Raw genomic sequence first — 26858 nt, forward strand, 5'->3', positions numbered from 1 at the left:
TCCACTAACACAGCGGTACATCATTCGTCAGAGACCATGAGGCTCCAGTAGCTGTTAGGGAGCAAACCCTGTGTCTTCAAGTGAAGAGAAAAGGACAGAAAAAGCACTTTGGTTTAGTGAAGGGCTCACTGACTCTTTCGCAGTGACCTTTACATCAATTTCAAGCTCTGCTTCAGGGCTATATCATACATGATAATTGTCAGGTCGGGTGTCACTGAAGTGATCAGGGGTAATCGCTCCTAAAGAGCAAGACATTTACCTCTTCATAGAGCCTGGTCTACCCCTGTACCTTTCTCTTATGGTGAATCTGACACACACACACACAAAATCAACAGTTTGTTGCACACACACACACACACACACACACACACACACACACACACACACACACACACACACACACACACACACACACACACACACACACACACACACACACACACACACACACACACACACACACACACACACACACACACACACACACACACACACACACACACACACACACACACACACACACACACCTTAACTACCGACAGGTGAGCAGGGAGGTGGGCTTGTGAAAAAAGTCTTAAATGACCAGGCAGTGTCTGGAGAGATGTTTCCAGGAGCACACAGTTAAAAAGCTATGGCTTCTTTATAGATACAATAAGTCTCTTACACCTGTGTGACTAACCGCCATCGATCCATCATTCTGTTGAGGAGACCCAGGGCCCCAGAGTCTTATCCCAACTCAGGCCACAGCCACCTCAAAGCCTTCTTACCTTCATCCCCAGGAGTCTGTCTGTGTGTGTATGTGTGTGTGTGTGTGTGTGTGTGTGTGTGTGTGTGTGTGTGTGTGTGTGTGTGTGTGTGTGTGTGTGTGTGCACGCGTGTGTCCGTGCGCGTGCACGCCTGTGTGAGCAGAGGGAGACTGCAGAGTGCAGATCCAGCTAAACACCTTAACTGCTGGCTCAAGTTGAAGTGTGTTGAGCCGAGTTGAAGATAGGGGAGAAGAGCAAGGACAGCGACGGCTAGTAGGCCAGTTCAGGCGGAGGAGGGGAGTGGGCTGGGACAGACAGTGTCTTTAACTAAACATACAGTAGAGCAAAGACAACCACAGAGCATGCAGGGCAGAAGGCAATAGTCCATACATTTTAGCAAGCGCCAAATTTCCGTACAGAACAGTGCTTCCTGATGCTAGACATTTTACAACCTTCTTACTGAAGCGTATCATTGCATATGATGATACGACACAGCAACACACTGCAAACCACAACACAACTCCAGCAGCGAAGTCTTACCCTGTATAGCCTCTATACTGTACGTATACTGGATACTGTACACTGTACGACGTACTGCATATGGTTACGCAGTTGGGGAGCTCAATCCGTCTTGCCGTGTGATTGGTCCCTGCAGACCAGATGTTCCCGGGCATCCCCAGGCGATAATATCTACACCTACCTACAACATCCTCCGACTGACCATTCAGAGACTCTCACCCCGCGCGCTAATTACAGTATCTCCTGGCACAGATGTTACGGTTTTAATTCTCTTTGCCGCTCCACTGGAGTGCAGCAAACACCCCTGAGATCAATTATTAAGGGGTATTTACCAGCAGTGGGAGCACACTGTGTGTGTGTGTGTGTGTCTATGCGTGTGTGTGCGTGTGTGTGTGTGTGTGTGTGTGTGTGTGTGTGACTGTGTGTTTGTGGATGGGGGGGCGCGGTTTCAATAAAAAAGCAGCTGTTTTACCACAACTGCTGCTGACTAAACCTCCCCGTCTCCCTCCCTGCGATGGGCTGCAGCGTCCTGGGGTTTCACTCACTCTGCCGCCTGAACTCCTGGACAATTAAGGGCCTGCATGATCCACTGGAGACTGGGAAAGGGGATCTGCGACGAGCGGAAAGAAGCTTCATACCAATAACAGGTAATTATGTTTGGGCAGGGCCTTTGTCAGGCCAGTAGAGGATAGAGAGAACTTGGGTGGGAGGGGGAGGGGGGTGTTATTTAAGAGGCAGATGGCAGAGAGGTGGGGAAATGAAGATGAATGGGCATTGAGAGGGCTAAGCTGGTGCTGATGGTGAGGCTGGGCAGAGGGAAGTAATTAGCTGTGTTTGCTCTGGGAGGCTGGCAGAAAGGAAGAGGCCTGCAGTGACAAAGCTTTGAAGCTTTATTAGTCAACAGGGCTGTGTCTGACGATGCCAGCGGCGCGGGGGGGAGGCTGGGGGAGGTGGCAGGGGCCAGTGACCTTCCGGGACCTCTCTGGTCTAAACACGCCGGGGGGCCCCACTCCACCACGGGGACGCCCCGTGCCCTTCGTTTCTTTTTTGGGTTGAGGGACGAGCGAGGGGGGCCGAGTGTGTGAGTTGGCACAGCGGTTGGTTGCAAAAGGCAAAGCCCTATGATGGATCGCACCGGGGCACACAGGCCGCACCCCAATAGCAAGGGGCACTCATGAATGGTTAAGTATCTGCAGCTCGCTCTCTCACAGTCTATCGCCATCACCTAGTCTTTCCAAACCACTCTACGACTCTCTCTCTCTCTCTCATGTACACACTCGCACGCACGCACGCACGCACGCACGCACGCACGCACGCACGCACGCACGCACGCATCTCAGGCTCTCTCCTTGTGCCGCTATCTCTCCTTTTCCTTCTCCCATCATTCTTTTTGTTTGACCCTCTCCTCTAACTACTCCTCCCTTCACGCCTCACACCAATTCTTTCCCCCTCCCACCTCCTCTTTATCTGTCGCTCTCCTCCCACCATTTGCCCCCCCCCCCCCCCCTCTTCCCTCTCCAATCTAATTTCAGATAAGTCACAGCAGAACAGCCGAGCACAGCCCCTTTATCACTGCCATCAGTGATGTGGGTGGATTGAGTGCGAGTCATTTTATACATGCATGCCTGTGCGCCGGGCCACAGGGATTCCAATTACAAGCAATATAAGGTAATAGGGTTACAGCTTAATTTTTTAAGTGCCGTGCTAATGATCATATGAAAGACCAGAACACCATTGTTTATCTTTGCACCGGCTACGCCTGTAAAAAAAAAAAGAAAAAAAGAAATCTCTCCACGAGAATGAATAATGCAAGACAACCTGTAATTGTACGGTAATTAGTATGCCAACGGCGGGTTACGCAGGGCTCCGAGACACAAGCACACACAAGCACAGCATCACACACACAGGGTGAACGCAACAGCAACACACCGTCAAGGTCAAAAGAAGGTGAAAGGCCTCTCGAGAAGCTCAGTCGACGGACAAAATAAAAAGCAGGACATACGAGATGTCAAAGGGAGTTTAAGCAGAATGCGGGTAAAGCTGGAGGAGGCGCAGAACGTTTAATGCGATTTTCAAAGGCTCAGCATGCTTGCGGACAGCGCTTGGAACCTTTAATATATATTTATGCTTTACCAACCATGGTTCACAGGCCTGAGAACCTGGCGGAAGGACCCGGGACTGATGATCTGCTGCTGGCCATCTGTGGGGAGAGGCAGTGGACAGGACACACACACACACACACACACACACACACACACACACTCAGAGAGACCGCAGAGATCTTCCACGGATGGAGGGAGAAGGGAAGCAGGCGAGAGGGCATGTGCTCTGCATGGCTGAATGTTTATAAGTGTTTTTAATGCTTCATAATAAGGTTGCCATGTTGGACAGCACAGAGGAAGATGAATAAGTTCCCTTCTGTGGGAAAGCATGTGTCTAGTGCACATGGTGGTACCCAGGTGTGTGTGTGTGTGTGTGTGTGTGTGTGTGTGTGTGTGTGTGTGTGTGTGTGCGCGTGCGCGCGTGCGTGTTTGTGTGTGCGTGCGTGCGTGCGTGCGTGCGTGCGTGTTTGTGTGTAGGCAAAGACTACAAGACTCACCTCGTGGTCTCGGCGCTCTCTTCCTGCGGTCTCTGAATGCAGCACCTGACTGTAGGGCCTCCAGCAAACTATCCATCACGCCTGTCTCATCATTCTCTGGAAGGGGGGGGGGGGGGAAGAGAGAGAGAGAGAGAGAGAGAGAGAGAGAGAGAGAGAGAGAGAGAGAGAGAGAGAGAGAGAGAGAGAGAGAGAGAGAGGGGAGATAGAAATGGAAAAACATCAGATAAGGTGAAATTTATATAAGTCACACGGGTTGCCATAGCAATTGGTACGATTATAGAGGCATATGGCAGTGCATGGGCCGCTGTATTACCAGTTAATAGCAAGCGATTTGACAAGCAGGACATGGCTGTTAACTCCCACATACATCTTCCATATGCCTCCATTAGCCCTTTAGCCAGTGTCCACTATCTGACTTGTGGTTGACTAATAACCCACATTGAATATTGAAGCAATTAACCGTGGTTGTGGACTTTAATATTAGGGTTTGGATTAGGGTTAGGACATGTCCGTGAGAGCTGTTCTTAGAGCCATGTCCTAGGACATGTCTTAGGGCATGTCCGTAGGTGCTGTTCTTAGAGACTTCTTTTAAAGTTGACTTTATTATAGGGGAAAGTGTAGTGACCTAAGGAGTAGCACAAAAACACAGTAGTTTGGAAGGTACATAAATTAAGTTTCATGATATTAAAAAGAAAAGAAAAAAAACACACGCACGTACTACCACAAACCAAGTATCTACCGCTCATCCAAAGACAAATTCCCACGTCTTGGCCAGATATTAGGCTCATGAGGTTCAGGCAAAACCACCCTCCCTCCCCCTCTTTCATGAGAGAGAAAAAATTTAATAAATAAATAAATAAAAATGCATTGATGAATGGAGAGGGGGAAAAAAAGTGTGCCTGGCATTTAAATCATGCCCTGTGCTGGCACTGGCTGGGGAACCTGTCCCTGACACCTGGGGCAGAATGATGGACCTGGCCCAGTGATTTGCGGTGGAAACAGCCTTCAATGGATGGGGCTGGAAATAAAACGCGTACAAGGAAATGTTCAGGGACACATACAGTATAAACTGTCAGGCAGAAGTTTATGTTGTAGCTAGTTGTCATGTAGAAGAGTGGTGTACGTTTGTTTGTAGCCTTCCCCCAGCATTTATATATATGCCCCGCACTTTCCCAAATGGGTTGGGGAGTGGGGACGTACGTGTGGGTCATAGACCAATTTGTATGTGTCACGACTCGAGTAAAAATCTAAATATCTTTTCCTACATTCAAAAAACAAATAAAATAATAATATTTTTTTACAAAATGTCTTCTAAATCCTGTTTCTATGTCAGTGGTTTTCAAACATTTTTATGTCGAGGACCCCCAAAAATATATGTAATCGGCCGCCGGTTTTAAAAAAATCACACCCGTGTGAACTGAGTGGTGTAAGGTATTATATAGCCTGATCAGCTCTGATCTGACGTAATGTCTGACGTAATGAAATCACACCCGGATGAACTGGGTGACCGTAGCAACCATGCTCATTTTGCATGCACAGACAGACAGACAGACAGACTAACAAAGCCAGTTGTAGGAGTGGTTTACACCACTCAAAAATAGCAGACATACAAGCTCGTAGCGCGGCACTCTGTGCCGCGCTATGAGCTTGTAGATCTGCTAAGTGAATTTAGATCTGCTAAGTGAATTTATGAATGTTCACATCATTGCTTTTAGCATAGATGGAAAATGTGTTGTGCATCCACCAAATCTAACACAAATTCCATGTCTTGCCCCACCAACTCCTCCCTGCACTTTCGTCGTCCTCGAAGCTTTTGCTGCAAATAGCTGCTACACACCCCATCTTCATTGGCCCCAATTTAAAGCAAGCTGTGGCCTCAGCCATGGTGTGATTGCCTGGTCCCGCCATTGATTTAGTGAGAGACATGAGGACATTGCTCTGATTGAAGTAGTGTGTGTTTTTCTCACTCCTTCCAATTCTTTGCCAAACCACAGTGAAACACAGGCTTAACCACACCTAAAAAACTGTGAACCTGCGCGCATATATATATATATGTATAGCACCTGACGAAGCTCACGGCGAAACGCGTCGTGCTAATAAATAAGTTGATGCAGTAAGTTGTCCGTCTCTGTTCCCTGGAGTGTGCAGTCCCTTCCTTGGAAGGTTTTTCCCTTTTTGATATATATATATATATATATATATATATATATATATAATTGTGTGTGTATCTCAGAGGTTGCGTTAGCCTGGTAATTGCCGGTTTTGACAGATGTTTTATGACAACGACAGGAAAGTATAAATCTGTCCAGACATCCTGAAAGGTTGACAATGACACGACAGTCCATTAATTATCACCGCAAAGCAGGCACATTTCGAATCCTCTGCCTCTTACAGCTCTAGCAGTGATTCTCAACCCGTTTAATTTCAAGGACCCCCAGTTTTACATGCATTAGTCTACGGACCCCCCATTTAATGGCATTTTTATCTCTCTCTTTATATTGCAAAATCAATGTTAATTTAACTCTGAGAGTGGTTTGTACACTCTCTGAGTTACAGACCCATAAGGGTCCATTTGGTTCCTTATATCTCTAATTGAGCTAGGTACCCCCTGAAACTCCCTAAAGTACTCCTAGGGGTCCCCGGACACCACTTTGGGATCCCGTGTTATAAGCGATATATTATAGCTCAGTTGTCGGCAGTCTAAATGTCAGAGTGCCGGTCCGGTTATAAAGATAAAGCTGTGTATTGAACAGTTGTATCATTACGAGTTAGAATATATGTCACAGACACTTTCAAACCAGAGGGCACTGGTGAGTAAACTTGGCAAGCTGTCCTACCACAAATAATCAGGGAGTCCATGTAAACACGCCGCCACGTTGAAGTGAATTTAAGTAAATCATTAAAAAAATAAATCACACTTGTGTGAAGTGACTACATACATCATCTCATTCCGGCCAATCACAATTCGCGCCATCACCTTCGTCAATGTTTGTGTTACGCAATGTTTGTGTTTACACTATGACGTAAAATTGTCCATTCATTGTCAATGGGATTTTTTATGTTTGTGTAGGACAAAGTTTGTGCACACACACTAAAAGCTGGACATGGGAGGGGCTCGCGACCCCTACGAAATATAAAATTCAATACGGACACTTGTTTCTGCTGCTGTGTTGCAGATAAGACAGGAAGTGGATCTTGATATCCACTCAATCTGTAGCTCTGGGAGGAAATGAACACCTGCTTCTCTCAGACATGGAATCACAGAGCCTCTCGGCCCCACCTCTCTCCCTGTGTTTTAGGATCCAAGATGGCCGCAACACCAGGAGGGGGTGGGGCAGAGGTGAGCGGGCGGGGTCGACATACTGTATGACCTTACTGGGCTGCATTCAAGACACTTGCCTTGTGTCTGACACCTGACTTGTGTCTGAACACAGCTTTGACTGATGTGTTCTGCCCCCCTTCCCCCCATCAAACAAAATGTTTGGTCAAACCATATGTATTGGAGTGGCCATTAAACACAGACACAAGACAAACGCAAGACAGGTGTCTTGAATTTGTGAACGCAGCCCAGTAAGGCCACCCGCTCCTGGTGCTGCGGCCATCTTGGATCCTAAAACACAGGGAGAGAGGTGGGGCCGAGAAAGGCCCTTATCGACGACCAGCCATGATATAAAAGTTTAGCAGGGGACACATACGTTACTCTTCTGCCATATATTTGCGGTCCAACGAAACATGCAATTTTTAACTGATTTGAACTTTTTTCTCCTCACACTTCACCAGCACACAACTGTAGTGCTGCAACTTAGTGAATAAGGAAAGCCACTACTTGTCATGTTCAAGTAAAACAATGACATTTTATTCTTAGTAAATCTACACCTATACACCACCGATAGTTCTCCTGCATCCATTTCATCACTGCGTCTTATTGCTTGGGTTATGCACTGACAGGAACCACAGTGTTGAATATTCAACACTGTGGTGTTGAATATTCACCCGTCACTTATCCGTTAATGTCAACTGTCCGTTATGTGATTGACGCATGCCAGACTCTGCTCACACCGCAGCATTATTCTCTGATCTTACTTCATCAAGTCATATTCTTTTTGAAGTTCAACAAAAAAGTATTATTTTGTATCCTAGTTCTTTTGTATCTACAGGCTATTTACTTGACTTATCAAACATAGTCACTGCATGATGCAGCTCCATCCATCACACCTCGATGAATCACCACTTTCCGTGGAAGCAAATGGACGCTTTGTCACCCAAGTGAAGCATGATGTCCCTCATCTGAATGTGTGCGTGTTGCTATTGCGCACAAGAGTGTACCTGAACCAGACAGTGTTGTCTATATGAATAAATATTAACCCATTTTGACCTGATTAAAAAAAAGGCTTCTAAATCCTAAATTGTCAGTGGTGCTCAACCTTTTTAATTTCAAGGACCCCCAGAATTATCTCTATTAAGCCATGGACCCCCATCTCAAAATATGTAGTTCCAAGGACCCCCCAGAAGCAAATATTTTAGTTAAAAATGTTCGCTCTGAAATATATATTCAATGATTTGGGCCACATTTTAACGATTTTTCAAAAATAGCAGACCTACAAGCTCGTAGCGTGCCACCGATCTGCTATTTTTCAATAGCAAAATTATAACATAATGTTTAAAACACCAAAAGGGGTTCCCGCCCAGAATGTGTTAATGATGACTGAGTTAGCCGTCTCTGTCCCAGCCATCCTCCTGTGGGGGATAAATCGCACCTGGATTGGCTGTTTCCCAGATTCTTTATCGGAACCAACCTACCCTGTCAGTTGCCCCCAGGCTCTCCTCAATCTCCGTCAATCTGAATCTCCTCCGATGGTGAGGCCTATTACCTGCGACTGCTGCTGCCAGCCAAGCCGCACCACGGGGCCTCATGCAAACCCTAGCGGTTGATCTCCTTCTCCCTCCCTGCGCAGAAGTCAATGGCAGGGCCTCGTCTCACCCTCGCCCACACTGGCAGTCATCTTCACAGTGACGCCTGTGGCCTTCTCTCTCCCACTCTGCAGACAAATCCAAGCTGTGCGGTAGGGGATTATCCATGCTGCAGCCATCCTTCCCACGCTCCTGAATCCAGGGCACAGAGTGAGTCCCCAGAGTGGAGGACCGCTGTTCCACTGGCACCCTACTGCCAAGCTGGCCCCCACAAACGATCGCACTGTGGCTGTATCATGGCCTACTTCATTGCCAGACAGCTCGGCAGCCCACCCCGCCAATTGCACAATGTACACAGTCAAATTCTCAGTGTTCATTTAACCAGTTAACACTAATTATGCCTTGGACGTGTATACACGTCTTTAGAATCCAAACCACGGGTGCTAAGGACGTGTATAGGCGTCTTTAGGTCTTTTTTATTGATCCTTCTACCGTGTACTCATTGCTGTTTCGTGCATGTGCACTGCATACCGGAACGGAAATGGTGGGCATTTTATTTCGAAGTTTCAGACGGTTTCAGCGTGAAACACCTCTCTGAAGTTTCTGAACCAATCAGAGCGTCGCATCCCTTCAGGTGATGGGACGGTAGCTATGCTATACGCAGGACGCATGGTGTGTGTTTGTTTACAAGTCAGATAGTCGGCCAGCTGTACCAGTTTACTGTTATGTGGCTTATTTCTACCCTATAATCCAATTTCAGATACATATTTTAGCGTGATGATTAAGTTGAAACCGAGTAATACACTGCCTGGATGTTATCTTAAATGGGAATAAAAACGGAGGATTTCTGTAATCAGTAGCAGCTGTGTTGGACAGTGTTGGACGGATGCACATATATGGGGAATTAAACGTGTGAGCTTCATTTTTATTGGCTTTTTATCGATGTGGGCCTTGACGCGTCATTACGTAGTACGTTTTCGTTTTCAGAAAGTAATTCAATTTCGATTTTATGGACTTTTGATATAAAAATACACAAAAATGAAAATGTACCCATTTTTTTTGGCATCCATTGTTAGGTATGCTCATATGATGGTCTAAAAGTGTGAAAAACATATTTTTCATTTCACTACGCCTTTAAGCCCTGTTTTCAAAAAAACAAAAAGAGAAAATTCCAAATGCTTTTCACGTGCCACAGTGTTGAAAATGTGCTTTTTTCCCTATAATGCCATCATGCCCAAACTAGGGCCGCCAGCGTAGAAGTGGTGGATGAATGGATGAATTAACACTGAGAAGTTTCACTGTGTGTATGTGGGCTTTTTCATTTGCAGGAGTTGTTCTTCTCTCCTCCATTTGAAACAGAACTAGTTCTTCATCATTACGCAGAGCAGGCAGGCAGCAAACATTTCTGAGGAAAAACCAACGCGCCTCGACGTCCAAATATGTCTCCACCGCTGTGGCAATTCATCACAGTGCGGCGGCGGCAAGCGTTACGCTCCCCCACAACACATGCGCACACAAAATGACACACACACACAACAAGGCAGATCAATCTCTTGCAACCTGCAGTGTGTGTCTGTCTGTGTGTGTAGAACTCCGTTTGACTCCAACCCATGAGAACATAAAACACTCACTGAGCCTCAGGGGGTGAAAGGAGGAAAAAAACAACAGCTAAAACTCACTAAGATCTCCCAACTCAAGATTATATGGGAGCGCAGACCAGTCAACAATTTACACATCAATCAAAACCACATAGAACTTACGTTAGATAGTCGTGCAGACCCCCCCCCCTCCCCCCCACACGCGCGCACACGCAGGCACATGCACACGCACACACACCATGACATATTTATATCCGCTAACAACCAACCACTGCCATAAACTTACAGAGATCACATTGATGGCAGTGCACAAACTAAAGCAGGGATGTTATTAAAAGTAATAGCTGTGAAACGCGCTGTGAAGTCCTTAAACTCATCAATGTTGGCGTTGAGGACGAGGTGGAAGAGAGAACACATGAGAAAGAAGGAAGGAAGGGACGAGGGGGGGGGGGGGGGGGGGAGGGGCGAGGGGGGGTGCAGATGACGACGAGGAGAAAGGAGTAAATCCAGCTTTGAAGCTGGAACTATACTGAATGACGCTTTGATGTGCACAATGAGTTTGCCTCTCTTCTATGCTGCCGCACCTGGGACCAGAGCTCTCATTACAAGTGTAACACTCTCACTTTTTCTCTCTCACAAACACGCGCGCGCGTGCACGCACGTACGCACGCGCACACACACGCAGGCACGTGCACACACACACACTCAGGCGCGTGCACACACACACACACACACACACACACACACACACACACACACACACACACACACACACACACACACACACACACACACACACACACACACACACACACACACACACACACACACACACACACACACACACACAGAGCTAGGTTCACGTGTGCATAGACACTTTCAAAACATGAAGACAAGCTGCTGAACTAACCCAGGCCTCTGTGATGTCTATTTAGGGAATAATAAGGCATCAGTATCCGCCTCATGTTCACATCCTCCCGCATGCCAGTCTACTGTCAACTCCACGTTCCAAGTTTCAGCACAGTGAACCAAAACAGCAGCTGAACAAAAGGCCTGCTTTATACGTCGCCATAAGACAGTATAGTGTCTGCAGTGTTTGTCCTATATATATATACTCAATAAAAATCACACCCGGGTGAAGTGAGGGGCGCTCTTATCATCGTACATCATCTAATTCCGGCCAATCATCAGATTTGGATTATTATTACTGTCGAGTTTATTCCGTGAGTGGGATCATTATAATATTAAGTGCCGGCCCAGCTTATATTTGTAACTTCATGTTGTGTCATTTATGTATAGAATGTTGGTGCTATTATGAAGTTCACTGCCTATACAGTAAATACTCTGTGTTATATAAGAACAGAGATCCTCTTATCAACCAATTACAGTATGTCTCAGGGATGTAGATATTAATACAGCTAATTGGGGGGTAAATGTGTTACCAAATGTGTTACCAATACTATATACCAGGAATGCGAGGTCTTACTACATGGTATGGGGATAGGAAGTGTCGGGTGACAGAGGAAGGGGCGAGCTATACCAGGGCACGATGTGTTCGTTCATTCTTACAGAAACAATGTAGCAAACGGGATGACGCGTTTAAGTAAGTCCTTTTAATGTGTTATATGTTCGTTAAATGCTCTAAATTCAGTCATAAATGATGCATCTATGCAGTCGCTATATCTGTGAATTAATAGTATGTATCTTGTGTTTCTCTTTGTGTTTGCAGTTATTACCTAAACGCCACAGTCTCAGATTCCTTTGTTGTAATGATCATCAATGCTATTAGATCTAACACGGGCCAGACAAGGCAAATAAGGCTTTATACTGTACACAAGTTTAGTAGAAGTATGTTTGTACGTGTGTGAGTGTGTTATGAGATAATAGTAATAAAATGGCCAAAATCAAGTGATTGTTTACGGGCATTATTGCAACGTCGAGGCTATGTATGTTTGAGTAATATAAATGTTACAAGTGGTGTGTGTTAAATCACAGTTACCAGACCTGTTTGTTATAACCCCTTTGCGGAGGGTCTGAATCAGTAATTAAGCAAAGCTATGAAACAGCAAAGTTTAGTTATATCCGTACAGTAATAATTAATTGCGGTGTAACCCACCAGTAATAATTAATTGCGGTGTAACTCACCAGTAATAATTAATTGCGGTGTAACCCACCAGTAATAATTAACCGTGTGTAATCACCGGTGAGTAATAATTCATTGCGGTGTAATCCATCGACGTATTACTGAAGCAACGGTACTTAAGTCACCGTAGCTATTGCTAAAGTAATACGAGCATTGTGTGACCCACATGCTAATGAAAGCCATCGGCCCGTGTTAGCTTAGCTGTTAGCTTAGCTACTACGTGATCAATGGTGGTTGTCTGCTGTTAGCGTGACGCTAGCTGAGAAGCAAGACAACGAAGGGACGGCCATCCAGCGTTTGCGGAGCATCGCTGACCCGTCATCGATCGCCGTGTCCAAGGACCAGCGACCGAAACCCGTAGGCTGCCGGAGGTAGCTGATATCTGCGGGAATCATCCGTGCCGTATTGAGGTGACCTGAGTTGACTCGGGAAAGGATGCTAGTAGCGTGATCCTGCTGCTAAGGAGGTTGTGCCCTGGGTGCTAGGAAGCATCCGGTTTTGCCGACCTAAATAAAGAGTTTCAGTGCCCACATGAGTGCTTGTGCATTGGGGGGAATATCGCTGGAATTGTGTGTTGCAGAAAGGAACTGTGCATTGACTTTGGGGGGTATACCAGACCAAGCTAAATTGTAAACAAGCAAGGAGCTAGCCACCTTCCCATTGACATTGCATTGTGCCTAGCAACCAACTAGCATTAGGCTAACGGTGGCTAACTTTGGCTGACTGACGCTAATGCTAAGCTAAAGGAGGAACTGGCTGACTGACGCTAATGCTAAGCTAAAGGAGGGTAACTCCAGTTGGATGTTGTTGGGGCTAGCCTAGCCAATGCTAACGCTAATAGCATAGGAATTGGGGCTACCGCATTGTGTATGTTTCACAGCACGACTGGCCGCCAGGGAGGAACGCCGGACCGGCCATCTTGAGAGACAAGGTTGGTGGGGGGGGCGAGCGAGTAGCCATTTCGTGTAACCATGGCAGCCTTAGCTGCGTTAAAGAAAGCGCGCGCGTTGAGCCAAGGCGCGTTAACAAGGTTAACGACCAAAGCCAAAAGTACGGCTGCCCATAAGTCCGAAAGTGAACTTAAGGCTTTACTGAAAGACATGGATATAGGTTTTGATGAGCTTCTAACTTGTAGCACGGATTATACAAGTGCAATGGTAGAGGCTGATGAAAACGCTATGGACATAGCTGTTGTTAGTACGAGACTCGATGCCGCAAAGATGTCCTATCTTTTGGCTCGGACAGAATTGCAGGAAAACTTATGGAAGCGGTTCATAGATGAGTCTGTGCAGCGCGCCCTCAAGTGGGTGGCAGAGGCGGCAGACAGAGCGCGTCCTGACCGTTACGAAGAACAGGATATTAACCTAAGTCTTATTTACGGGCTAGAGGGTGTAATTGATCGATCATTAACAGACATGCAGACGTTACTAAACTCTTGGGAAGGTTGCATTTCTGACGGGAATTTGGCCAAGGTATTAGCTGAGGTGTATGCCTTGAAAGCACGTAAAAGTGCCAACCTCCAGGATTTAAAGCACAAAGGCGAAATAATAATAGAAATGAAAGAGGAAATTAAACAAGAAAGTGTACCTCTCGCCGTTGACAATGGAGGAAAGAAGTCAGCCGGTAGCAAGCTGGCTGCTCAGCCTATGAAATTACCCCAATTCAGTGGGGAACGCATGTCATACTTCAGATGGAAGAGACAGTGGCATAGGATTTATGCACTCTTTGACAATCCTGGATGGGGTGATGACATGCGTTACCAGCTACTGATTGATTCTATTGATAAAAGGATAAATGATGAATTAAGGCTTGATTATTGCCAGACTTCAGATGAGGTCTACCAGAAATTAGAACTCCACTATGGAAACGTAGGACAGATTGTCAAGGAGATTATAATGAAGTTGGAAAGTGTGCCCGCTGTAAGCAGTGGCCAGCCAAAGGAGACATTAAATCTTGTTAGATTAATAGAGCAATCGGTTCTAGATCTAGCGGATCTTAATGCTGGCGACGTCATTCAAAATCAGCTCGTCATTCACAATTTGGAGGCTAAATTGCCGCCAGAAATGCAAGAACGGTGGCTTGTGATGCGTTGTAATCCAAATAATAATATTGATAGCCAAAACAGGTTCCCGCATTTCATTGCCTTCTTACGCGAGCATACAAAGGTGCTCGTTGAACAAGAACAATTAAATGCAAAAGGCATAGGGACCAAACGAAGTGATCCGAGCCCACGTAGCCGTAATAATGACCGACAGAATGACAAGCCGGGGAACGGGGCGCGCGAGAAGCGTGCGTCGACAAGGGCTACGTTTAGCGGCGAGGAGGCGCGGGGTTCGTGCGTAATCTGCGGAGAGAGCGATCACTCAGGGGCATTGTTCCGTTGTAAAATATTCATGAAAGCTAACGTCGAAGGCCGGCGAGCGTATGCGAAGAAACATAAAGCATGCTTTAAGTGTTTATATCTACATGACGGCCAATGCAGAGTGCGCAATGACAATTTCCTGTGTAGGTTAAGTGAGTGCAAAAGGGACGGCTCGTCGCCTCCTCATAATTTCAAGTTGTGCCCCAAAGCGCGTCCACGTAACGGGGATAGCACTAATAATAATAATAGTGACAGCGCGAGAGGGGGGGCTAGTAGCGTGGGGAGGGACTCACGTGGGCCTACACATGAAATTGAACTTAAGCTTGCTGAGGCCGAGTTGACGCCAAAGCAACTAGCTATAGTGCGCAAAGCTTACACAAACAATACAGCCACGACAGGCTGCACTGAGGGCGGCGAGTTGCCTGCTCTGATGATGACGCTGGAAGTAACCACGAAAAGTGGTGATTGGTTGGGGGCTTTAATAGACCTCGCCTCTGATACGAATTATATCACCCACAAAGCTGCAGACAGGCTCGGGCTGAAAGGAAGACCTGTCACTCTGAGCGTGCAGGGCGTTGGGGGGATGAAAAAGACATTCAAGACGAAAAAATACTCCATTAAGTTGAAGACAATGGGGGAGAAGGGCTCTTCTCCACTGGATCATGACATGACTTGTTATGGTCTGGATGAGATTGCAAAGATCAATTGTCCAGTTAATCCTAGGCGCATTGCAGATCTTTTTCCGGGCACCGATCCGGAGGAGTTGCGACGTCCACTGGAAGTGGAAATACTTATCAGTGCGCGTGAGGGTCGTTTAGCCCCACAGCGGTTGGCTAGATGTGGAGATTTGGTACTTTGGTCGGGGATTTTGGGTAAGACGGTTAGCGGATGTCATCCGTCTCTATTCGACGCCAGTGAAATGATCACAGGACAGTGGGCGTCAACCCATTTTGCTCTTTCAATGAGAGGTGGAGCCGTTGAAATTAAGGCTGCTACTTGACATACTGACACCAGCGCGGCACTGTCTTGGTGGCGTTGGGACAGTATTGGGGCGGCATGCGATCCCCTGTGTGGGGGTTGTCGTTGTGGAAAATGCGCCCCTGGTGGAAAAGAGATGTCTCTCGCTGACGAGAGAGAAATGGAGATTGTCAAGAGGGGCCTGACTTTTAAGACAAGCGACGCTCACAGCGATGAGTCGCATTGGGACGCGAGCTATCCTTGGAAAGAGGACCCGTCTACTTTACCAAATAATAGGGCGGCGGTTGAGGCCACGTTCTTAAAGTCTGAGAAACGTCTCAGGCGAGATCCCGTGTGGTACCAGGCCTATGCTAGCCAGGTGCATGAGATGCTCAAAAGAGGTGCTGCTGTCAAGCTGTCTAAAGCTGCCATGGACATGTGGGACGGGGCTGTTTGGTGGATCAACCATCTTATGGCACCAAACCCACACTCAGTTTCCACGCCAGTTAGGATAGTCTGGGACAGTAGTCAAGAATTCCGGGGCGTGAGTTTGAACAGTATCCTGCTAAAGGGGCCCGATGTTTTGAACCCGATCCGAGCAGTGTTGCTGCGTTTCAGGGAAGGGGAATACGCCGCCATTGGCGACGTAAGCAAAATGTACCACTCCGTTTGGCTAGAAGAGCGGGAGGTACATTTGCACCGGTTCCTATGGAGAGACTCAGTTGACAGCAAGATTGAAGACTATGCAGTTGTACGGGTCAATATGGGAGACCGTCCAGCGGGTAGCATAGCTCAAATAGCGATGCGCGAGACGGCGTATCTACCTCAGTTCACCCACATGGTTGACGAGAGGGACGTAATCGTGGAGAACGCTTACGTAGACGACATTTTTCTATCTCACAACTGCCCCCAGAGGCTGGAGAAGGTACTGGCGGGGGTTAAAACCATTCTGGCTACCGGGGGGTTTCACCTAAAGCCCTGGGTACGGTCAGGCCAAAGTGGGAGGGAAGGAGATGGAGAAATGAAACCAGAGACTATGTTGTTTCCGAATCAGATGAGAGAGGAGGACAATAAGGCTCTGGGGGTTGGTTACCATGTGAAGGAGGACAGCCTCTTCATCATGGTTGCCATAAACTTTTCCGCCAGAAAAAAGAAAGTGCGGAGCGAGGAAAACCTTGCTTTGGAGGAGGTGGCGGAGAAGACGCCAGATCCTCTGACTCGGCGTATGTTGCTGAGTCAAGTAGCGGGGCTGTATGATCCCATTGGCCTTGTGACGCCTCTGAAACAGAAAGGCGTTATTCTAGTCAGGAGGGCGTTCCAAGAGGCGGGGTCATTGACCAAAGACACTTGGGATCAACCGTTGTCTAGTGATCTCCGCGTGAAAGCGGTTGAACTTTTTGAGGAATACGCAAAGCTGAGTGCGATCACGTTCCCCAGGTGTATCACTCCGCCCGGATGGGTGGGGGAGCCCTGGGGCATCACCTTCTCCGACGGGAGCTCAGAGTCCTACGGAGCGGTGCTCTACCTGCGGTGGGAAACTGCTAGCGGGGTGGAGACTCGTCTGGTGGAGTCAAAAGCCAAGTTGGCTCCTCTAGACCAAAAGGGTGATGCAGTGAAAGCTGAAATCTGCGGTGCTGTCTTTGCCGCACGACTGAAAGGGTACGTGCTGAAGCATAGCAGGCTGACAATCGAGAAGTGGTATCACTTTGTCGACAGCCAGACAGTGCTGGGTGCCATTCAAAGGGACAGTTATGGGTTCCAAACGTTCTTCGCTAATAGGGTTGGGGAAATCCAGAAGGCGGGGCCTGTGACTGACTGGTGGTGGGTTCCCGGGGTGGAAAATGTAGCTGATCTAGTCACGAGGGGGGGTTCTCCTGAGCAATTAGACAGTGATTCCCTGTGGCAAAAGGGACCAGAGTTCCTAGCCAGACCAGTCGACCAATGGCCTATGAAGTCTGCTGCTGAGGTGGCTGCTTCGTCGCGGGAAATCGTGAGTACATTGCAGAGAAAAGTGTTCAAAATGAAAGCATTCTCTGCTGCTGTTACTAGATCCCAAACTAAGAACCAGGGGTCCGCGCCACTGCCAGACAGTGGCGGGTCCTCACCAGTCAGTGGCAGATCTTCACCAGACAATGGGGGGTCTCCAGCGGTCAGCAGGGGTCCTTCACCAGTCAGTGATGGGGGTTCTGTGGCAGCATCTAATGACGAAACTGAACAGCTGTGGGGGTCAGGCCTTGTGAACCAAATGGACTTGGCTAGATGCAGCACACTGTCAAAACTCTGCGGGGCAGTTGGCTACGTCCGCAGAGTGTTGCACGGCCACGGAGGCTTATTCAAGTCCGGCAGTCGTGTACAGTGGGGGGCGGTGCTCTCTGTCGGAGAGCGGGACACAGCATTTAAGGAGCTGTGCCTTGCCGCCCAAGAGGGAATTTCTTTCCCGACAACGACACTAAACCGTCTTGTAGTTAGTAAGAACGACAAGACAGGTCTCTTGCTATGCCGAGGCCGGGTTCAGACCGTTGACCAAGAAAGCCAGGGCGTGCCCATCATTCCTTACGAGGCACGACTCAGCACACTACTGTGTGAGGAGGCCCATCGTGCAAACCACGAGGGCGTGGCTGGGACACTCCTGCGAGTCAGGAAGAAAGCCTGGGTGGTTCAGGGGCCAAGGGTCGCACGTAAGGTGATCGACTCTTGCCTGTTTTGTCGCAAACGGGGGGCTAAGCTATCCAGTCAAGTGATGGCTAATCTTCCTACAGTGCGCACAAGTCCAGCAGCTCCGTTCGAGTACACAACGCTGGACTTGTTCAGTCCTTACACTGTCAGGGGCACTGTGAAGCGACGCATTAAGAGAAAAGTCTGGGGCGTGGTCTTCAGTTGCATGGCCTCACGGGCTGTCCATGCAGACCTAGTTGAGGACTTGTCTACAGAAGGCTTTCTGCAGACCTACCAGCGATTCACTGCTCTGAGAGGCCATCCAAAAAAGTTGTGGTCTGATCAGGGTACGAACTTTGTTGGCGCGAGACCAGCATTGGAGGATCTATACAAGTTCCTAGGGGACATTGACAAGGAGCAGATCCAGCAAAGAGCAGCAGTTGCAGGGACCGACTGGGCATGGGAGTTTAGCCCAGCGGACTCACCGCATCGGAACGGGGCGGCCGAAGCTGCCGTCCATGTTCTGAAAAGGGCGTTGAGCAGCGTCGGCGACACCGATGATCTGTCGGCGTTGGAGTTCCAGACTCTACTCTACCTTGCTGCTAACCTGGCCAACGAAAGACCCATCGGAGCCAGAACTCAGGTCGACGAGGATTCCGTGGACATCATCACTCCCAACTCTCTGCTGTTGGGGCGGGCAGGGCCCAGGGGAGACATCCTGGGCTTTGACTTCCCTAGCTACCCGTACAGTCGTCTTCGGGCGGTCCAGTGCGAGGTGGACAAGTTCTGGAAGCGGTGGAGCCAGTTGGCGGGCCCTCATCTCTTCATCCGAGAGAAATGGCACGTTCCAGCACGGAATGTGGCCGTCGGCGACCTGGTGTGGGTCGCGGACCAGAATGCTCTACGAGGTCGATTCCGGATGGGTCGTGTCGTGGAGGTGAATCCAGATAACCAGGGTGTCGTCAGGGACGTAAAGGTGCGGACATGTCCAAGTCTGCCCATCAGTTGGTCGCAGGTGGTGAAAGACGTGGTGGCATGGCCATCCGTCATCCTCCATCGTGATGTGCGGCGGCTGGTTGTCCTAATCCCGGTTGAAGATCAGTAAATTAGACTAGAAAGTCCTCTTGAGAAATACCCTAACGAACTCTTCCATATGCATGCTGCGCGAGTAAGACTAGTCAGTGGGTGTTTACTTGAGGCAGCTGGGTGATGGGGCATACTTGTCACTCAGTAAGGAGCAAAGCGGTGGTGCCTACCTCCTACAGTCAGATTGAGATCAAAATTAATTCAGTGCATGAAAGTAAACTAGGTTTATTATTTCATAAATTCAGCTGGTGAGTGCCATCCGGAGGCGTTCATCGATTAGAAGCATGATTGATATACTTATTTTTTATTTTTGTTTGAATGTTTTTGTTTGCAAATGATTGTGGGGAATCTATTTAGCCTACTGGGTTTATTTCAAACCGTAGCCTAAAAGTGGGAGGTGTCGAGTTTATTCCGTGAGTGGGATCATTATAATATTAAGTGCCGGCCCAGCTTATATTTGTAACTTCATGTTGTGTCATTTATGTATAGAATGTTGGTGCTATTATGAAGTTCACTGCCTATACAGTAAATACTCTGTGTTATATAAGAACAGAGATCCTCTTATCAACCAATTACAGTATGTCTCAGGGATGTAGATATTAATACAGCTAATTGGGGGGTAAATGTGTTACCAAATGTGTTACCAATACTATATACCAGGAATGCGAGGTCTTACTACATGGTATGGGGATAGGAAGTGTCGGGTGACAGAGGAAGGGGCGAGCTATACCAGGGCACGATGTGTTCGTTCATTCTTACAGAAACAATGTAGCAAACGGGATGACGCGTTTAAGTAAGTCCTTTTAATGTGTTATATGTTCGTTAAATGCTCTAAATTCAGTCATAAATGATGCATCTATGCAGTCGCTATATCTGTGAATTAATAGTATGTATCTTGTGTTTCTCTTTGTGTTTGCAGTTATTACCTAAACGCCACAGTCTCAGATTCCTTTGTTGTAATGATCATCAATGCTATTAGATCTAACACGGGCCAGACAAGGCAAATAAGGCTTTATACTGTACACAAGTTTAGTAGAAGTATGTTTGTACGTGTGTGAGTGTGTTATGAGATAATAGTAATAAAATGGCCAAAATCAAGTGATTGTTTACGGGCATTATTGCAACGTCGAGGCTATGTATGTTTGAGTAATATAAATGTTACAAGTGGTGTGTGTTAAATCACAGTTACCAGACCTGTTTGTTATAACCCCTTTGCGGAGGGTCTGAATCAGTAATTAAGCAAAGCTATGAAACAGCAAAGTTTAGTTATATCCGTACAATTACAAAACATGCACCAACGACTAACCACTTCAGTTCTATATTTCTATATTGCAGTATTGATACTTTTACTTAACCCATTTTGGGCGGGAACCCCTTTTGGTGTTTTAACTAAGCATTATGTTATACTTTAGCTATTGAGAAATAGCAGATCTACAAGCTCATAGCGCTACGAGCTTGCAGGTTTGCTATTTTTGAAAAATTGTGAAAATGCGGCACAAATCTTTGAATATATATTCTTTCAGAAGACTTTCTTTTTTATTTCGATGTCAGGTCTAAATGGGTTTGACCGCAGGATTAATTAATCTATCTATCGTGCATTGCCATGGTTTTATCGCACACAACCCTTATTTTGAAGAGCCAAATATCTGTAACCGGATGTTACAATGACAACATGCTGTGTGGTGCTGTTCTCTCGGGCGGGGCTGGAAAAAACCCGACCGCGAGTATCACAGCGCCTGCTGTCGGCCGTCGAATAACCTTGTTTTCACCAGAAACGACATTCATTGCGCCGATTTGGAGATACAGGCCATTGAAAGCAGCACAGAGTGCAAGTGGATGCGTGCCTATCTTCAAAATGGCCGCGATTCGATCCGATCAAAACATGGATTAAAGAATATAAACCCTGGAAACGTAGGCTACGGTTCTGGCGGGCTAGACGGTTAAGTTAATCCTACGGTTACTACAGTTCTGGCGGGCTCCGTGTTAAGTGAGTACTTTTCCCACCATTTCTCACTGGTCGGGGGAGTGGTTAGGGGTGGGGGAGTAGGGGTGGGGGAGTAGTGGTGATTAGGGGTGATTAGGGGTGGAGACAAGTAGCTATTGTCACACCCATTCCTCTCAGCTCAGAGGTGCTAAGACTTTGAAATCTTGTCATCATGGCATTTTCTGTACTTTGTTTTTTGTTTGTTTAACAAGTTTAAAAGAGTCATGTAAGTATCTTCTTCAAATATGTTCCAATTTCAATGAACAATACATCATATGAAAGCTTACATTCTGTAGGCCTAGTTTCATCACATGTAAAAAACTGAAAAATGACCATGGCCTACTTGTGTCTGAAATCACTGGCTTCGGTCACAATTTGCGTCCTCGGTTTTTCGTCCTCGATTTTCTGTACTCACTTTTTATCCTCAATACGTACTTTGTTCAGCCAATCAAATCATCGCTATGTGGTGCTCAGCCAATCAAATCATCGCTATGGGGTACACACAAACACACAGCTGGGCATAGGAGGGGCTAGCGCCCCTCAAAAAATTTAATATATAAAAGAATATACTTGGCCTACTGGCAGCATGCACAAGACATCTGGCACTCAATGTGAAGCAACACAAGGAGTGTAGAAACTAAAGGGACGTGCAAGGACAGCCACCTCAGCCTGCACTTCTCCTGCTGTCTCCCAGTGAAACCTCAATCGCCGTCTACTTAATCAGAAGAGGCTAGGAGTGACGTTTTCCATTGTCGAGGCAAGCAGAATGTCTGCCTATCACTGCTATCAGGTGACTAACCATGTATTTAGACCAGTGCTAATGCCGCCAGATACTTCACTCAATGGGGTGAACGCTTATCATCAAGTCACTGACCCGGCGCTACCTCCGCCTGCTGGAAATGGGCCCGGCCTCCCTCAGCAGAGTAAAAACAAAGCAGGGTCAACACGGCTTTGAGATTGAAATGCTGAGGACGGCGAAAACGAGGTGCCAGGGATAAAAGAGGCACAAGTCTGTCACCTTGGCTGAGCCGCGTTGACATGCACAGGGGAAACGGTAGAATACATGACCTCTTTCAATTTAGCGGTCATTTCTAAGCAGTCATTCAGCACATCATGAATAAAGCCACTGAGAGAACTGCACCTGCATACAGGCCAGGTGGCGACATCCTGGAAGAGGAGCTGAGCTTTAGTACGAATGCAAAGCACCAGAAACAATCCAGCATTTTGCTCCATTTTCTTCCCCCTCATTGGTTTTTGCACATGCTTTACTGTCTCTCTCTCTCCTCTGCACGGTGTTCACATCTTTGCATGCAGGGTGCGTCTCGGGCTGTTCCTCTATTTGACGTCTTAATAGTTCATCGCTTGTAGCCATGTAGGGAATGTTAATCCATTGAGACCTGGAACGCATCCATGTCACGTTAGCGTTTAACCACATTAACCATTAACCCATTTTGGGGTGGGAACCCCTTTTGGTGTTTTAGACATTGTTATAATTTAGCTATTGAAAAATAGCAGATCTACAAGCTCATAGCGCGCCACCGAGTGGCGCGCTATGAACTTGTAGGTCTGCTATTTTTGAAAAATCGTTAAAATGTGCCTCAAATCTTTCCGAAAATTGTCATGATTTAGAAACCTTTTTTTTTTTTTTTTTTCGACGTCAGGCCTGAATGGGTTAAATAAAGCTCTGATGTGTAATTTGTCGCTCCACAAACATTCGTGCTCCCGGCCTACCCTGGGAGTTAATACAACAGATTTGTCATACAGAAGGCAGGCACTGCTGGTGCAGGAGGAGGAGGAGGAGGAGGTGGAGGAAGAGGAAGAGAAAAACACCTATTCAATCTGAATTTCAATCTCTCCATAGGGCTCTATGCAAATGCATGCACGCTCTCTCCCAGATTACCACAAGGCGCCGTGTGGCAGACACTGTTACGGAGGAGGAGGGGAAACATGCAGCGGGTTGGCAGGTGAGGCTGCTGATCAGGAAGAGCTGAAAAACTGCTATGAACCTGAGAGGAATCTCACAACCATGGTGAGTGGACTGAAGCAATGTCTTTTTCCTAATATACCGTACATTGTGTTTGGTGTGTGAGAATATGAATATATATAGATATCACCCCCCCCCCCCACACACGTATGTATACATACATACAGCAAAGTACTGTATATATACATTTATTTGATGACACAATGTGTGCACACACACACACACACACACACACACACACACACACACACACACACACACACACACACACACACACACACACACACACACACACACACACACACACACACACACACACACACACACACACACAGAGAGAGAGAGAGACTGTGGAACCACTGGCGCACATGTCTGTATGTCAGAAACTGAACAGTGGGATATGTGCATATATGTACCTTTTTATTTATTTTTATATTTACTGTTATATTGTATTGTTTGTGATATGGATCCTCCTGGGTCTGAAATAAAGATTGATTGATTGATTGACACACACACACACACACACACACACACACACACGCACGCACGCACGCACGCACGCACGCACGCACGCACACGCACGTCACGTCCTTCTCCATCTCTCATTGCCGTGCCCTTCAGCATAATGTGGATATGCAGTCTCTCTGGGGCTTTTTAGGGAATTGATGGATAATCAGATGATTACAGAGAAAATCTCCATTGAGGACAATCCTGCCTGACAAACAAAGAGAAAGCTCTTTAGTTAATAAATAGGCAGTGTGTGTGTGTGTGTGTGTGTGTGTGTGTGTGTGTGTGTGTGTGTGTGTGTGTGTGTGTGTGTGTGTGTGTGTGTGTGTGCGTGCGTGCAAAACATAAAAGTTGGGTGACTGACAGCGACTAGGAGAAAAAGAGTGACAGGGAGATAGAGAGAGTATGAAATAAAGAAAGAGAGAGAGAGATAAGGGGAGAAGGAGAGAAAGACCGCCAGAGAGAGGGAACTGTGACTTACTGTATGTCCAGGCTTGGTGGCTAAGTGCCAAATCAGTCACTCATTAATTTTATCTCATCTATCTGTGTGTGTGTGTGTGTGTGTGTGTGTGTGTGTGTGTGTGTGTGTGTGTGTGTGTGTGTGCGGACTGTGGGTATGTGTGTGTGTATGCGTGTGCGTGTGTGTGTCCTACAGGGACAGAGGTTTTAGAGGGCTCCCGTGCAGCTTTATCTTAATTTGAGCATATCGTTGCTGACGGGCAGAAACCTTGTATCTCTCCATATTTCATACAATAATCCAGTTTGACTTGGTGGTCATTGAGTGTTGCACAAAAGTAGCAAAATTCGCCAATTATACAAGCCCAGAACGCACCACATTACCAGACCAAATAGGGGGGGTTATAGGGTTGAAAGTGGTTACAGTAATGTAAGCTTTTTAAAATATAATGTTGTCTGCCCCCGACGACACTCGTGCTCAACTGTTGGCCGGAAATGTATTTCTTTAGGCCGTTTTGGACAATGTGTGTTTGGGTTACAAAATGTCCTCTTGCAGTTATTTTTTTAGCCATATTGAGGAGCTGCAGTACTAGAGGTGTTGCCAAAAAGTTAACATATGACTTTATGGGCCCTATTTGGTGTGCCTTAACACTTACAGCGCTAGCATTTATTGAAAAATTAGAATCTAATTCACGCCAGCATTTTTTCCAGTCAAGCTCTTATTTTGAAAAGCCACATTTCCAGTCTACCGGAAGTAGTATTAACCTAGGAAGCTGAATGGAGCCTGGACAGGCCTTGTTTACAATATGAATCCAAACCGGGGCACTGGAGAGCTCCACATCGTCGGCTCTGTGCCGTCAAAGAAACGTTGTTTTGACCAAAATGCCACCTGGGACAAGGAATAGGAGATACAGGCGATTGAAAGAAACAGATCTAAGATGGACGATCCAGTGCTGTGCTAACAACATAGCTAACTAACCGGCTATCGTAAGTAGCATTATGGCTCGATCGATCGAATGCACTATAAAAGTGCAATTGCCATTAATCAACAGCAATGGCGGTAAGCGTATCAAAAAATAGGCTTCAATTGAACTACATCTACGGCAATGGCGCTGAAATAATTGCTGCCCATAGTGTTAGCATGCTGTTACTGCCCGATATGCCGCCCGTCCAGGCCAAGGGGCCAGTGAGGCTCTCCAACATTGAAGCACTGGGGACCTAGTGGTAAGAGGAGGGACTGCAGGTGGACCCGTGGAAGTATGATGAGGAAGCCCCGTGCAGCTGGGCTTTAACATTGAGCGCGTTTGCACTTCCGCATTGTGGGCAACAAATGTAGGTGCCCAAATCGAAAAAAGGCGGAAGTAGAAGGCTCTTCCGGGTGCTTCAAAACGCCACTGAGCAACTTCCACTGACATGAATAGCGGGGGGGGGGAGCTCAGTCTCTATCCTTCTTTATACTCTTTGGTCCAGGCCTACTATACGGAGCTTGTTGTCCTTCCGGGTTAAACAGAAAGGTGGGGGCCTCCGGAAGGGGAACAACACCACTGGCATTAGCCCACAGCCTTTAGCTAGCAGTACAACCAGCTACATTTATTCAGCGATGCGATACAAACTCACAAATGAGTTACGATCGTCGGGTGCGCGGCGGCGCACCATGGACAGCTCTCGAACCTCTGGAGATACGGCGCTTTGAAAATCGGGTTATAATGGAGGCTCAACGGAGCTGGATTTAAAAATCGCATCGCTGGTGGTGTCGGAGGAGGTCCACACGAGCAAAAGCAATGCTAAAAGGTAAACAAACTTATAGATATATGTATTTTACAAGCTAAGAGAGTGATAGCATTGACCTGGGAGAGGCCAGACAAACCAAGTATTACACAGTGGTTCAGGGAATAGTCTCTATGTTTACCTTTGGAAAAGATTGCATACATTCTTAAGGACAAACAAGAAATGTTTCAGGAGGTGTGGGGCCGTTTTATAAGATACATAAAGAACAATGATTTGTCACATTTAATGGATGGAGCTGAAGAGGAGTAGTGCTGTTGTTTTTTTTGTTTTGTTTTGTTTTTTTGTTATTGTTGTTTTGCTTTCTTTATATCAGTAATTGTCTTAAATAAATACATTGTTGAAAAAAAAAGAAAAAAGGTAAACAAACGGACGGCGAGTTCATATATGGATTAAACGGTTGTCTACGCTTATAAGCGCAGCTGGCATAGATAGGTCCCAATAGCCTAGCTACGTTTATAAGCGCAGATGGCAAAACAATAATTAAGATGTTATTCTCCATAGATAAATGGAGAACCAGGCAGAACCAGGTGATGAGCGAGTGACGTCCATAGGAAAACAGGTTA

General features: G+C 46.9%; 1 protein-coding gene across 1 annotated transcript in view; it reads right to left on the reverse strand.

Annotated features, from left to right (window-relative positions):
- LOC306919821 (protein diaphanous homolog 3-like) overlaps positions 1-26858 on the reverse strand; it is a 297099-nt gene that overhangs the window by 66172 nt on the left and 204069 nt on the right. Inside the window, exons 25-26 of the mRNA XM_079496371.1 lie at positions 3865-3960; positions 3403-3465 (exon numbers count right to left, since the gene is read on the reverse strand). Of these exons, the coding sequence (XP_079352497.1) occupies positions 3403-3465; positions 3865-3960 (159 nt within the window). The remainder of the gene's footprint in view (positions 1-3402; positions 3466-3864; positions 3961-26858) is intronic.

Source organism: Electrona antarctica, assembly GCF_951216825.1.
Source record: "Electrona antarctica genome assembly, chromosome: 3".
NCBI lineage: Eukaryota > Metazoa > Chordata > Actinopteri > Myctophiformes > Myctophidae > Electrona > Electrona antarctica.